The sequence below is a fragment of the Carettochelys insculpta genome, chromosome 3, assembly GCF_033958435.1.
Source record: "Carettochelys insculpta isolate YL-2023 chromosome 3, ASM3395843v1, whole genome shotgun sequence".
Taxonomy (NCBI): Eukaryota; Metazoa; Chordata; order Testudines; family Carettochelyidae; genus Carettochelys; species Carettochelys insculpta.
In genome coordinates, this window is record NC_134139.1 from 159,472,507 (window position 1) to 159,487,234 (window position 14,728).

The 14,728-nt window shown below is 41.4% G+C and overlaps 1 protein-coding gene across 1 annotated transcript in view; it reads left to right on the forward strand.

Annotated features, from left to right (window-relative positions):
• LGSN (lengsin, lens protein with glutamine synthetase domain) overlaps nucleotides 1–13,711 on the forward strand; it is a 33,963-nt gene extending 20,252 nt beyond the window's left edge. The window contains exons 4-5 of the mRNA XM_074989135.1: nucleotides 9,593–9,771; nucleotides 12,512–13,711. Coding sequence (XP_074845236.1) covers nucleotides 9,593–9,771; nucleotides 12,512–13,711 — 1,379 coding nt within the window. The remainder of the gene's footprint in view (nucleotides 1–9,592; nucleotides 9,772–12,511) is intronic.
• Nucleotides 13,712–14,728: the final 1,017 nt, after the last annotated feature.

The following is a 14,728-nucleotide window of genomic DNA, read 5'->3' on the forward strand; positions in this document are numbered from 1 at the left end:
ATGGAAATAGGAATAATTTCTTCAGCATTCAAGCATTTCTGATTCATAAATATGTGCTTTTTTCCAAATTCCAACTGGCCAACTGAATCAGTGTATGAAATGTGTCTGTAGTTGCATTGGTCCCAGGATATTAGAGAGTCAAGCTGGGTTAGGTAGTATCCTATATTGGACCAACTTCTATCGGTGAGAGAGAAAGGCTTTTGAGCTTACACAGGTCATGTCTGAAGAAGTGCTCTGTGCAAATACTGTACCCTATTCATAGCCTTCTGAAAACTTTGTTACAATTTTGGGTGCAGCACACACTTGGAACTTCTTGACAGGAGCATATGGATAGGATTCAGATCTTACTGTTCTAAAAGCCCAGTGTTCCATCCCTTAACTATAGAAGAACCTTCTTCCTCAGTCAGTAACTCAGAGCCTGTGAAATACAGATTAAAAATTCTTATTCAGTTCAACAGAGATTCATAAGACATGTCTACACTAGTCACTTCACTAATAACTCTCCAAAAATAATTAGTTTATTCATCCATCCTGTTCATACTTTGAAAATTGCATATTGTAGCCACACCACTGTCATTGCCCTGCATGCATTCATTTGTCTTAGGACTTCAACCCCCCCAACCCCAAAATCAGAACTTAGACAAAAGAAGAGTGTTCAGATTTAATTATGAGGGGAGAAGCAAGTTGCTGCAGCCAGCTGGAGGAATTATTCCTTGAATATTGTCAAAAACAAGCAGTCCTGTAGCATCTTAAAGACTAACAAATTAGAACAGCCCTGAAACTACAGTTCCTTGTAAACAGTGCGTCACTGTAAAAACATGGAAGATATAAAGGGATGCCAATTATGCAAACATTTTAATTTACAAAAGTTTATGGCTTTGCATAAGCATATAAACAGTATATATGCTTATGCAATACTATATATAATACTTATATAAACAGAGATCACCCCAAGCCAGACATCAGTAATCAAAATCCTCCTGGGCTTTTGAGCTACACTAAGGAGCTTTGTAGAAAAATAGGCCTCTGATGCTGAGGAGATGAAGTGTATTTAGCTTGTACAACATATATATATAACCAGTCCATAGGCAATAGCTGTCTGGAATAGGATATGACCATTCCCCTTCATTTGTCTCACTTTAAAATATTTTTTAATACTGTCAACTTATGGCTGGGCCAAATTCTGAAGTTCTTATTCAGCTTTTCAATCCTTGTTTGGGCACCAGTCCCATAGATCTCAGACATACACACCCCAAAAATACAGAAAGGGAAAATCAGTGTAGTCTATAATTACTTTCCAGAGAAATTTCCTGTCCGTTTCTGTGTATACTTCATAAGAACTGTATGGGAGGTTGATAGGTCACTTGGGCGAATTTGTTATAAAGAGGTATGCTTCATGAAGGCATCAGATTTGAAGTACCAATGCTCAAAAGTAACAGTAAATGAGGACATACAACACATAAAATCAAAAAAGCAGTCCAGTAGCAAAGTCTAACAAAATAATTTATTAGGTGATGAGCTTTCATGGGACAGACCCACTTCTTCAGATCATAGCCATACCAGAACAGACTCAATATATGGCTATGATCTGAAGAAGTGGGTCTGTCCCATGAAAGCTCATCACCTAATAAATTATTTTGTTTGTCTTTAAAGTGCTGCTGGACTGCTTTTTTGTTTTGATAGTATATAGACTAGCATGGCTTTCTCTCTGTTACTATAAAACAGATAGATGTGAGTCTTTGGATGGGTGGTGAAGCAGACGAGGGTGAAATGGAACATAGAGCGGTATTATAGGCTAGATGAAGCCATTGGTTGACATACATATAAATTTATATTTGTATAGCTACTTACAAGCCTCTGGATTCCAGAACACTTCATAAATAGTAGATTCAAGTGGGAAGAAGAAGTGCAGTCCTGGGTATATCACCAATACTGGAAAGAGATATAATTTATAATGGATTCGAAAGCCACTGAACTTAGTGAATATTGACACCACTTCAGCATCAGATCTCCATCACATCCAAATGTCCAGGTAGCTTCATACCCTCCCACCATTTCAAGTGACTAAAGCAGGACTAAAGCTGATGGCCTCAGCAGCTCACCCATCAAATCAATGCCATGCTCAGGCCCCACTTTCCAGCTTGGCCCTCCCAGAGGTTGTGTCACTTATTATCCCTGTGCCCCACCTCCAGCAGCTGAGCATCCCCAGGAGCTGCTGAACTTTCTTATCTCCTTAGCTCTGACCCTGCCAACGCTATCCACAGTTTGTAAGATATGCACAGCTACAGATGCCACTAAATGTGGGAAAAGTTCAACTTAACCAGGAAAGGAGGTCCAAAGCAGGCCAGCCCCATAAAAATGGGGACTGTTAAGTGGTACGATAGCTTGGGGTGAGAATGTCATCCTTCTGGTCACCAGGGCCCTCATCAGAGTCCAGACTGCTTTAGGTGAGTTCTGATCACCAGGGCCCTTTTTGGTGTTCACCTATGCTAGGTGCAGGCTTTGGCCCTATCTACCAAACTTCCCACATGGGTCTGATCCTCCGTCAGGCCCAAATCTCATTCAAATCATGTTTTGCATTAGTGCAGGCTTTGGAATTGGGTTTCTAGCACACAGGCTGTTAAATACCCAGGTCCCATGAACAGAATCAGGTTTTTAGACCATAGTGTTTGTTTACAGGCACCACAATGAGAATGTGGTACTGTGTGTATTACCAATACCAGATTATTTGTGGTTTGAGGAATCCTTGACATGGATACTTAAAAATCCACTTACTTCAATGGGAATTTGTGTGGTTGGGGGGGTCACAAGGAGATATGGATTAACTCCTTCCTACAATTATGTAAAAATGCTCTGAAACTTCTGGCCCAAGAAACAAAAACAAAAAAGCCATTACATTCACTGAGAGCTCGTCTACTAAATTCTCATTTCAGTGCAAATTATGTAAAAAAACATGATTGAATACATGAATTGTTAAAGATCGGGCATGTCAGTTCCACAAATGTTTTTCTCTTCCTTAACAAATGACCTCATATTAAGTAATTTATGACTATGCATAAAGCGAAGTTATAAGTCACTCACAAAGATTGCTATCTAGTACTCAAAAGAAGGAAGTATGAAAACAAGTCATTACCAAAGTATCTAGCCTCTGGGATTTGCTCCCATTAAGGAGTTTTGCCACTGATTGCAATCAAAACTGAAAATTTCTGTTATTCTTTTTAAAACTCCTGGCCACCCATCCACCCACATTCATGTACAGCTTGGAAGCACTAATGATAATGGTTCTGATGAAAAATGCTTGGATAGCCTCAGCGTGCTTGTTCTAGGAACTTCATATGACCTGTCTTTCTTGCCATGGAATGTTTGCATTGCCTTTTGGCTAAGTGTGTTTTGACCACCAGAAAAAAAACCAAAACAATAACACCAACCATCCACTCTAGCCAGATGTACAAATGATATGTTTCAATTCTTTCATCTTACTAATGATTTGTAGAAGAAAGGCATGGCTTTCTTGATGTCAGTAGTCTAGGCAGTAGAATTTTCTTAGAAATATTTTGTTTTAATTGGAAACCCAATAGTAGGGGGACATAGGTTACATATTCAGTAGACCAAATGATGAAGTCCCTACTCAGTCTTCACTTCAGTGGGAGGAAGAGTTTTGCCTGAGCAAGAACTAGGTAAAAACTAAGTAGAGCATGCTTTTTTATACCGTACAGGTTAAAGGTCTCTAATCTGGAACTCTCTTATCCAGCAACATCCGAGAAAGCTAACGGCATACTGGGGTGCATTAGGAGGAGCATTTCGAGCAGATCTAGGGAAGTAGTTATTCCTCTTTATTTGGCACGGGTGAGGCCACATCTAGAATATTGTGTCCAGTTCTGGGCCCCCCATTATAAAAAGAATGTGGATTTGCTAGAGCAGGTTCAGCAAAGGGCAACAAAAATGATTAAGGGTCTGGAGCACAAGACGTATGAGGATAGGCTGAGGGATCTGGGCTTGTTTAGTTTACAGAAGAGAAGACTTAGAGGTGATTTAATAGCAGCCTTCAACTTCCTGAAAGGGAGCTCTAAAGAGGAGGGTGAGAAATTGTTCTCAGTGGTGTCTGATGGCAGAACAAGGAGTAATGGTCAGAAGTTGAAGAGGGAAAGGTGTAGGTTAGATACTAGGAAAAACTTCTTCACCAGGTGGGTGGTGAAGCATTGGAATGTTGCCTACAGAGGTGGTGGATTCTCCATCCCTTGAGGTTTTTAAGTCCCGGCTGGACAAGGTCCTGGCTGGGATGACTTAGTGGGGGTTGATCCTGCTTGAAGCAGGGGGCTTCTGGCATTAGTGTACAAGCATCTCAGAGAAGGGGCCAATTGGCCCACTTTCTCATTTTCACCCAGGAAACCCACTTGATTGTTCCCTCCTCCTTCCCCACTTACCTCCAGGCTTGTGTCACCTTCCCCCAACAAACCTAGTTTAAAGCCCTCCTCACTAGGTTTGCAAGCCTGCCCGCAAAGTTGCTCTTTCCTCTTTTAGTGAGGTGGATCCCGTCTCTTCTCAGCAATCCCTGTTCACGAAACAGAATCCCATGGTCAAAGAAACCAAATCCTTCCCTGCTACACCACCTACGCAACCACGCATTTACCTCTGTGATTCGACGATCCCTCTGTGGACCCCTTCCTTCCACAGGGAGGATAGATGAGAAGACCACCTGTGCTCCGTATTCCTTGATCTTGCTCCCGAGGGTTATGTAGTCTGCTGTGATCTTATCAAAGTTGTTCTTGGCTGTATCATTGGTTCCTACATGAAGTAGGAGAAAGGGGTAATAGTCTACCGGTTGAAGAATTTTTGGCAGCGACTCTGTAATATCCTGAATTCTAGCTCCAGGCAAGCAGCAAACTTGCTGGGATTTTAGGTCCGGGTGGCAGATGGATGCCTCCGTCCCTCTTAGGAGGGAGTTCCCGACCACCACCACTCATCTTTTTCTCTTAGAGGTGGTCGTCATAGAACTCCCATCCCTAGGACTGCGCATCCCATGCTTTCTAAACTGTGGGGACTCTTTCGGATACAATCCCTGGGAGGTATCAGCCCCAGTTATCTCTGCTGTATCACCTGTGGGGAGAGGCTCAAAGCGATTACTTAACTCCACTGGAATTGGAGCGACTGGAATTGGTTTTCTCCTCCTGGAGGTAACATGGTTCCAGTTCTCCTCCTTGTTTTGGGCAGTTTGCTGTTCCTGCAGTATCATCTGTTGCCTGCTATCCAGAAAGTCTTCACCCTCTCTGATGGACCTGAGGGCTGATGTTTGTGCCTCAAGTCCTTTAACCTTCTCTTCTAAAATGGCTACCAGCTTACACTTGGTACAGAGAAAATCCTCCTTTCTATCGTTTGGCAGAAAGACGAACATGGCACATGACATGCAGGTCACAACAACAGACCTCTCAACAGCCATATCACTCTCCATGTTTTCCTTTTTCAGAGATCCCTTAATTGTTTCTAGTGCCGCCTTGAAGAGCACAAGAGAAACACCTTATAAGAAGGGTGAAAACAGGTATGGGGCTCCTCCCAAAGGTGAACTCACAGGCAAAGTCCCTGTTAGCTGCTCCTGTTCGCTGCTCACCGGGTTCGCTGGGGCTGCCTTCTTATAGGGCTGCTAGCTGGTTAGGCCCGGCTCAGAGCCTTTGCCTCCAATCTAATCAGCCCTTGAAGGCCCACCTGGAAGGAAGCTCTCCCAGTTCACACCTTGCTCTCCCAATTCACACAATCTGCTAAACACGCTTTCCAACCAGTCCCAGGACAACATATCTGTCCATGTGCTTTTCATGTAGAACCTCAACTTTACATTCTAGGTTTGTCTTGCCCATTGTCCCTAGCGTCAATGTGTTTTCCATAGCTTCCAGTTTTTCTTGTTTATTTTGTCTAGCACAGACATCCTGACATCAGCATACCACTTAGTAAATCCCTAGTTGCAACTTAACCTTCCATTCATTTTCCCAATCATGCCTGCTAAGAAATGAGGCAAGCTACTGATGTCAGATCAGACCTACAGAAATTATGCCCATTATTGCTTATAGATAGCGAGCAGTGAAAATTGTACACATTTTCCTTTACAAAGCACACTTAAAGACAATATCTTTTGGGAAAAGGAGGATTATTGTTATTCATTATTTATTAATTATTCAAAAACAAAACAACACAAAACAAAACAAAAAGTCCATCAATATAAAATCTAATTAAGATTGCTAAACAAAACCAATGTTGTTATGTGTCACAGGATTTATAAGAATTAAGCAATTCCAAGCAAGAAAATGAATAGCTAAAGAACAATAGATGGGGTTTGACCCAAGCCCTCTAAATCAATGGAAAACTTCAGTTACATATAATTATCAATAAACAATATGTATTTTTGGTGAAGAACTTTTTAGCTGTTGTTTTGTTTACGGTCAATTGGAAGAGTGACAAGTGCTGATCTGAGTAAAATTACATATGTATGAAGCTTCGCATTTGAAGCTGTTTTATATGTCAGTGTATGTACAGTATTCCTGTTTCTTTTTCAGACTAGTGTTGAGCTGTGTTTACATTGTGGGATTAAAGAATATTATTCACTTTGGATCAACATTCAGTTTATTATGTTGTGATGAATTATACACACAATTCTGAGTTACCAGTATTTATTATGTGCGACATACAAGATTTCAGACAGGAGCCATTTTAAAAGATGAATCTTAAAAAAGTGTTTACAGAGTTTAAACCAAAAATTCAAAAATATGAGAGAAAGAGTATTTTTCATTCCCCTCTTTTCGGCTACATCTACACGTCCATGCTACATTGAAATAGCTTATTTCGATGTAGCGACATCAAAATAAGCTATTTCAATGAATAACGTCTACACGTCCTCCAGGGCTGGCAACGTCGACGTTCAACTTCGACGTTGGGCAGCACCACATCAAAATAGGCGCTGCGAGGGAACGTCTACACACCAAAGTAGCACACATCGAAATAAGGGTGCCAGGAACAGCTGCAGACAGGGTCACAGGGTGGACTCAACAGCAAGCCGCTCCCTTAAAGGGCCCCTCCCAGACACAGTTGCACTAAACAACACAAGATCCACAGAGCCGACAACTGGTTGCAGACCCTGTTCCTGCAGCATGGATCCCCAGCTGCCGCAGCAGCAGCCAGAAGCCCTGGGCTAAGGGCTGCTGCCCACGGTGACCATAGAGCCCCGCAGGGGTTGGAGAGAGAGCGTCTCTCAACCCCACAGCTGATGGCCGCCATGGCGGACCCCGCTATTTCGATGTTGTGGGACGCGGATCGGCTACACGTGCCCTACTTCAACGTTCAACTTCGAAGTAGGGCGCTATTCCCATCCCCTCATGGGGTTAGCGACTTTGACGTCTCGCCACCTAACGTCGATTTCAACTTCGAAATAGCGCCCAACACGTGTAGCCGTGACGGGCGCTATTTCGAAGTTGGCGCCGCTACTTCGAAGTAGCATGCACATGTAGACACGGCCTTCATGAGCTATAAGAAACAAAATAAATCTTTGTATAGAACTATGATTTGAACCCTCACTAGTGAAACACTACCATGTCTGCAGAATAAAACCACACTCGCAGAGCCTGGGCTAATTTCTACAACTACAGAAACATACAAAAACACAATAAAAAAGAAACACACACACACACACACACACACACACACATACACAATCGGGCTTTTAACACTTGAGCTGAAGAAGGTTTAAACCATCATGTATAGAAGGACCTTTATCGTCTTTTTAAGTTATAACCAGTTAACTGAAGGTAACATAATCACCATACAAGTCAAAACCAGGAAAATTCCAGTAAAAATTTATGTTCCAAGGGAAAATTATAGGATAAGAAGTTAGGGTTCATAATGGAAACTGGTTGTGACCTTCACTATGGAGAAGGGCCTCATGATATGTACAGCAATTTAACAAATCAGAAAAGCTCTAGATATCTGTTTCTGATTTTTCCTTTTTAAATGATCAGCATTATATGCAGGAACCAGAAATGTGGAGTTTGATTAACTCTTACCTGAACACACATAATATGAAAGCCTTTCTACATATGTACACTTCCCCTTCAATTGGGTTGTAATCAAAGAGGCTGAGTGCCACTAGAGAATTCATAAATCAGTTAAATATACTAACTTATTCCTGTTGTCAACTGTTCAAAGTCAGAGTAAAGATAAATCACCTGCTTAAAGAGTTTACAGCTGAAACATACAAACCACGAAGACAGCATGAGAGCAAACAGATGGACTATATTTACAGTAAACTAGTTCATATCTCACAACCCCAGGACCAGGAGGTTGCCGGATATTCAAATACTCTGGATAATAGAAAGGAATACGTAGCAACGCATAACACTAAAGAAAAACAAGATCAGATATTAACAAACAAACAAAAATGTATGCCGAGTACTTTATTTACCAACAACAGTAGTATTGTACACTGTAAACTTATACTGTAGTTGCTGTATTTATTTGTATTTACTTGTACTATACTGTATTTATGGAAAATGTAACCAAAATTTACATTTGGTTAAAATATTGCTTATTTGAGAGTTCCAGATGATAGAAACCATGAGAAGTCCTGTGTCACCTTATAGACTAACAGAGTTTTTGGAGCATAAGCTCTTGTGGGCAAAGACCAGCTTCTTCAGCCGAGTTGAAGTGAGTCTTTGCCCAAGAAGCTTATGCTCTGAAACATCTGTTAGTCTATAAGGTTCTGCAGGACTTCTCATTGTTTTTGCAGATACTGACTAACACAGCTACCCCTCTGATGCTTGTCACCAGATAATAGAATACCCGACATGTATTACTGTTTTTCCTCTTCTTCCTTCTTATTTTAATTCTAGTTTTTTACAATTTTGAGTTTTGATTAACTATCTGCCTATGTTTTTGGTTGCCTTTCTTCCACAATACTTCAATGAATATTTAAGTAATCTCTGAATCTTACTCACCAGGTGCCCACCATACTTATGTCTGCTAAAATAGTCCGAGTCTCTGTAAGGGCTTCTGGCCCTGAGATAATACAAATAATTACAATATTTACTGCTTTCCCATCAGAAGCCGATTAATATCTGTGGGTTTGGAGCAGTCTGTGGCTGTGATGGCTGCTGCCATCATTATCTCCCTGGGGAATTTTGGAAATAAGGCACCTAACTTCTACTGGCTTTCTGTGGGAATCAGGTGCCTGTACTTTGTGCCATTGAAAATCTTCCCTCCTAGATCAACATTATCTTCCCTCAGAAGTTCTTTCTTCATCACATGCTCTCCTCATGACTATCATGCTAGCCATTGAAATTTTGGAAGTGGTTTTGTAAAACACGTACATAAGACAGCAGTCATTTTACTGGCTTTCCAGAACAAACGTGGGCACCATTATCTAGCTTATCCTCTTACAAAATGTTTGCAAGTGCCAAATCTTCTTTTCATTGGTTTCCCCAGTAACTAAGTCATAGTTGAAAGAAAACAAGTCAAGTTTATATCACATTCTGTCACTGGTGCTTTTTAGTGAAACAGCATGAAACACCAGCATTATTCAGTTTGTCTGAAAGGAGCACTGCTCTTTATTTTAAAGATCACAGCAGACAGCCTGACATAAATAACCCTGGAAATCAACCTCTTCTTCGTCTGGTCTCGCTTATTGAACACATTAAGGAGCAGATGGCCAGAGACAATATTCAGTTTGTCAGATTTGAAGCAACTGACCTGCATGGAGTATCAAGATCCAAGAGCATTCCTTCTCGTTTTTTTCATGTAAGTTTTTCCATCTTTCATACTCCTAGGAGGTTTCATGGCCCTGCCCTTATTGCTGTGATACATTTCCTCATAATGTGTGCAGCAATGTAAGCCTGCAACAAATCAAACATACTCCCCTCCTGCTTCCCAATCAGTGATCTCCAAGGATTTGGGCTTCTCTCATTAGCCTGAAGCATTATTTCTCTGCCCTGAAGAAATACAAATCTAATTAAGATGGTAATTTCAGTTCTTTCCCCATCCAATAATCTCCCTCTACAGAATTATCTATTCACATTCACAATTATAACTATTTTGTTTTATTTGACACGTGTTGACAAATTGCAAGATGAGACCACAGAGAAAATATCAAAACAAACAAAATGATTAGATGAGAATGAAGTATTATCCTTTCAACAATCAAATCAGATAACAAAATATTATAGGGTTTCATGAGTTCTTAATATTTGCTATGATGATGTAGAAGATAAAAGTCAAATCATAAAGCACTTTGTAACACGTATATATATTTTGATCTTTAAGCTTTTTCAATATATTCTTGCTCTGATTCTTAACAAGATTAATGCTCTATTTTCATTCTCATTCAACTATGAATATTTTACATTCTACTGAGCAATGACAAAAAAGATACCAACTTGAAGGAAAGGGGAATGCTTTCATTTCAAGCCTCTTTAGAAGCTACAGCAATTTTCCTATTATTTTGCTTTTAGATATTGCTGCAACCTTTTAATGCTAGTGCTTAGATGCAATTTATTCTTGATGTCATTTGATATTAGCAGAAGTAAACTTTTTTTTTCAGTCAGTTCAATGCTTGAGAGAGGTGGTGGGTAATAGCACTATCTTTTGCAACAATTGATTTGCAGGGCAGGTGTCCATCTCAGATTACTCAAAGTAGGGTTGCCAACTTCCTACTCACACAAAACCAAACAGCCTAACCCCATCCCATGCTCTGCCCCTACTCTGAAGCACCATCCCCTGTTCATTCCATCCCCCCTCCTGTTGTTTGCTCTCCCCGTGCTTACACGCTTGTTCATTTTCATTGGGCTGGCTCAGGTGGTTGCTGTATGGAAGCAGGTGAGAGCTCTGGTTCTGGAGATGGGGTCTGAAATGAGGAGTTTAGGGTGCAGAAGGGGGGCTCCAGGTTGTGGGGGACCCAAGAGGTTAAGAATATGGGAGAGGACTCCAGGCAGAGTGGGGGTACAATGTAGGAGGGGTACAAGCTCTGGGATGGGAGTTATGGGTTTCAGACTGAGGCTAGAAATGAGGGGTTCAGGATGCAGGAAGGGACTTTGGCTTAGGGTAGGAGGTTAGGTGCAGTATGTGTGTGTGAGGGCTCTGGCTGGGGGTGCAGACTCTGGAATGGGGATGGAGATGAGGGGTTTGGGTATAGGAGAATACGCTGGGTTGGAACCTAGTGATTTTGAAGCAGAAGGGGATCAGGGCAGGGGCATGGGTCATGAGGGTTGTGACTGGCATTGCAGGCTCTAGGGCAGAGCCAGGTATGATGTGTTTGAGATGCAGGAGAGGACTGTGGCCTGGGATCAGGCTGGGGCAGGTGGCTGGGGTGGGGGGAAAATCTGCAAGTTGGGAGGAGGAACTCAGGGTCCAGGCTCTGGCCAGCACTTACCTCAAGCAGCTCCTGGAAGCAGCAGCCTATCTCCCCTCCGGCTCCTATGTGGCCATGTGGCCAGGTGGCTTTGCACACTGCCCTGTCCATTGTGCTGCCCTTGTGTCTCCCAGTGATTATAGTTCTCAGCCAATGGGAGCAGCAGAGAGCCAGAGTGGGGACCTGCTGCTGCTCCCAGGAGCTGCAGGAAGTCAAGGCCAGCAGAAAGCCTGACTTAGCTCTGCTGTGATACCAACTTCACCTTTAATGGCTTGGTCAACAAGTTGCCACAGTCTATTTTTGACCAGGCATTCCTGTCAAAAACCAGAATCTGACAGTTATAACTCATGTAAATAAGAATGACCTATGCAAATAAAATGGCACCGTGAGCAATTTGTTCGACCAGTTATCCACACAATATTTAAAGAAAGCACTGAGGTGTTAGGATTATTTATCATCTTGAAGTCATTTCCTAATTTTTACCTACACAAAGTCAGTCAAGTATCAGTCTAAGAAGCAGTTATGAAAAATCTATACTGTCTTTAGTAAGTTCACATCCTGGCAGATCTAGTGCAGCCATTTGTCATCTGATGTAGACAAAGTGAGCATAATGAGAGCCTAGACTCAGATTACCCACTGCCTTGCACCTTGTGTGGTCATTTACATCTGTGTAAAGTTGATGCAAAATGCCAACATTGTGTGAGGAAAATTCTCCTGTGCCAAACTTTTACACCCACTTTTGCACTTGATTTACATAGATGTAAATGACTACATAAAGTGTAAAAACTGTGAAGAACTGGAGTTTGAAGTCCTGTTGGTTCTGCATAAACATTATGTATTATTATTGTGTTTTAAACACTGAGGAGATTTGCATAATGCTCTTGTCCAACACTTGCCTTACTTACACTTATACACCAGCTGATTAGCCTCTGGAGGTAGCTACATGATAATCATGCTCAACATAAAATCTACAATTTCTGGAGCACCTGGTGATTCTTTGAGGAGAAAGATCTCCTGGGCCAAATGCTAAAATCCTTACTCAGCATTTGGGCATACACATTATATATGTAAAATATTATTATTAAAGTTCTACTCTGAAAGACTCAGTAATCCATTACTCTCCCCCTTGCTTAGGAAAAAGCAATATATGGTGTGACCATGCCTCGAGGTTACCTTGAACTGACCCTGAGTCCTAAGGACAGTGAAGTGGACCACATAAGTGCAACCAATTTTAATTGTGACATACTTTTGAGTCCTGATTTGTCAACATTTAGAGTTCTACCATGGACTGAACAAACTGCTAGAGTCATTTGTGATTCTTTTACTATATTGGGGACCCCTCTATTGACCTCACCCAGGTACATTGCCAAGCAACTGCTGAGCCAACTTCAGGAGAATGGCTTGTCATTGCGCTCTGCCTTCACCTATGAATTTTGTATTTACGGCATTCCTGAGATTGTAAATTCAAAGATGATATCTTTTCCCGCAGCAAGCATATTAAATAATTATGACCAGCTTTTCATTCAGGAGCTCATTGAAGGAATGTATCACGTTGGTGCCAACATTGAGAGTTTTTCTTCTTCCACTGGGCCTGGACAGATGGACATCTCTTTTCATCCAGAGTTTGGCATAGCTGCTGCTGACAGTGCTTTCACCTTCAGAACAGGCATTAAAGAAGTGGCAAGGAAGTACAACTACATTGCAAGTTTTTTCACAGAGGATGGGTTCCACAATTCAGGGATTCTGTCACATAGTCTGTGGGATTTCAATGGCCAAAAGAATTTGTTTTCGGTTGACATGGGGGTTCAGGTGCTCAGCGATATTGGAAAGAAGTGGCTAGCAGGACTCTTGGTGCATTCCGCTGCTCTCAGCTGCCTGATGGCTCCTACTGTCAGCTGCCGTAAACGCTATTCCAAGTATAGTAAGGAATCTAAAGAGTTTGTGACTGCAAAATCTGCATTCAATGATAATAGCTGTGCTTTTAACATCAAGTGCCATGGTGGAAAAGGCACTCAAATAGACAACAGGCTAGGTTCAGCTACAGCAAACCCATACCTGGTGCTTGCTGCTACTATTGCTGCAGGTCTGGATGGAATAAAGAGAGAACTTAGGTTCCAGGATGTATCAGATGAGAACCAGAAAACTGATCAGTTAAAACCTGCAGCAGTCCCTCTGAAATTAGAAGATGCTCTTGCTGCACTTGAGGATGATTGGTGCCTTAGGGAAGCACTGGGTGATACCTTTATTCGATATTTTGTTGCCATGAAACATTATGAGTTGGAAACTGAAGAAACAGATACTGAACGGAATAAATTTTTAGAATATTTTATTTAGAATCAATTATACAAACTCCAACTTCTAACTGATGGAAAAAATTCAATCTGAAGTAGTGCTGTGTAAATGCTTAAGATGATCAGAGAAATATAATTGGAAATAAGAACTATTTATAAAGGTTTACTATTTTTTTGGCCATGTCATTTTTTAACCTAGTAGGTTGTGATTGCATGTTCTTGTGTGGGTGGGCTGGAGAACTGGTGTTCACGAAGTAGTGGTAAGGGTCTTTTGATTTTTTTTTTCTAACTGCTAAGGAAACCTTAAGCAAAAATGGCCTTGCTGGAGAAAAGATGAGGAGAGGAGGTTGAAATGACAGTGATGAAAGTGAAGGGAAAGTAATAAGAAGATGGGAGGAAACAGGAATAGAAGGGAGGGAAAGTCTTATTGCCATTTTCCTTCCATTCTACCTGATTGCGGGATAGTCTTCAGAGGTGTGCAGTGTAGCCTTAAAACTGGAGCAGAAGAATCAGATATGGGGTGTAAGTAGAAATGGAGGCCTAGAATGATGAACATTTTGGTAGAATGAAACAAGCAAAGGAGTCAAATGTGCAAGACAGTGTGGAGTAGGAGGAATCAACGTTTTAATAAAAGAGTTGGAAAATGAAACAAAGGAATATGGAGTTGTGAGTGATGTGTAAATTAGCTTTATTTATTGTCTGGAGATGACAGAAGGACAGGCAGTGTTGATGGGAAGTGGCTGGGGGTAAGCAGGTTGAGTTAAAGGAGACGAAAGGGTAGTTTAAAAGAACAAGAGAGAACAGTCCTCAACAAGGATGAGATTAGAAGGGCAATTTTACTGGGAGAGAGAGTTAATTCAGGGCTAAAGATCACATGAGGAAAGAGAGAAGACGATAAAGCACTGGCCTGGACATCAGGGTGAAAGCTGAAGTCAAGAAGGGTGAGAAGTGAAAAACTTTAAGAAAAGAAAGAAGGAGGGGCGTTTTCAAAACCAGAGAGGATCGTCAAAGGGAAGGTAACATTGAGCACTAAATAATGGTAGCACGGAGGGATAGACTC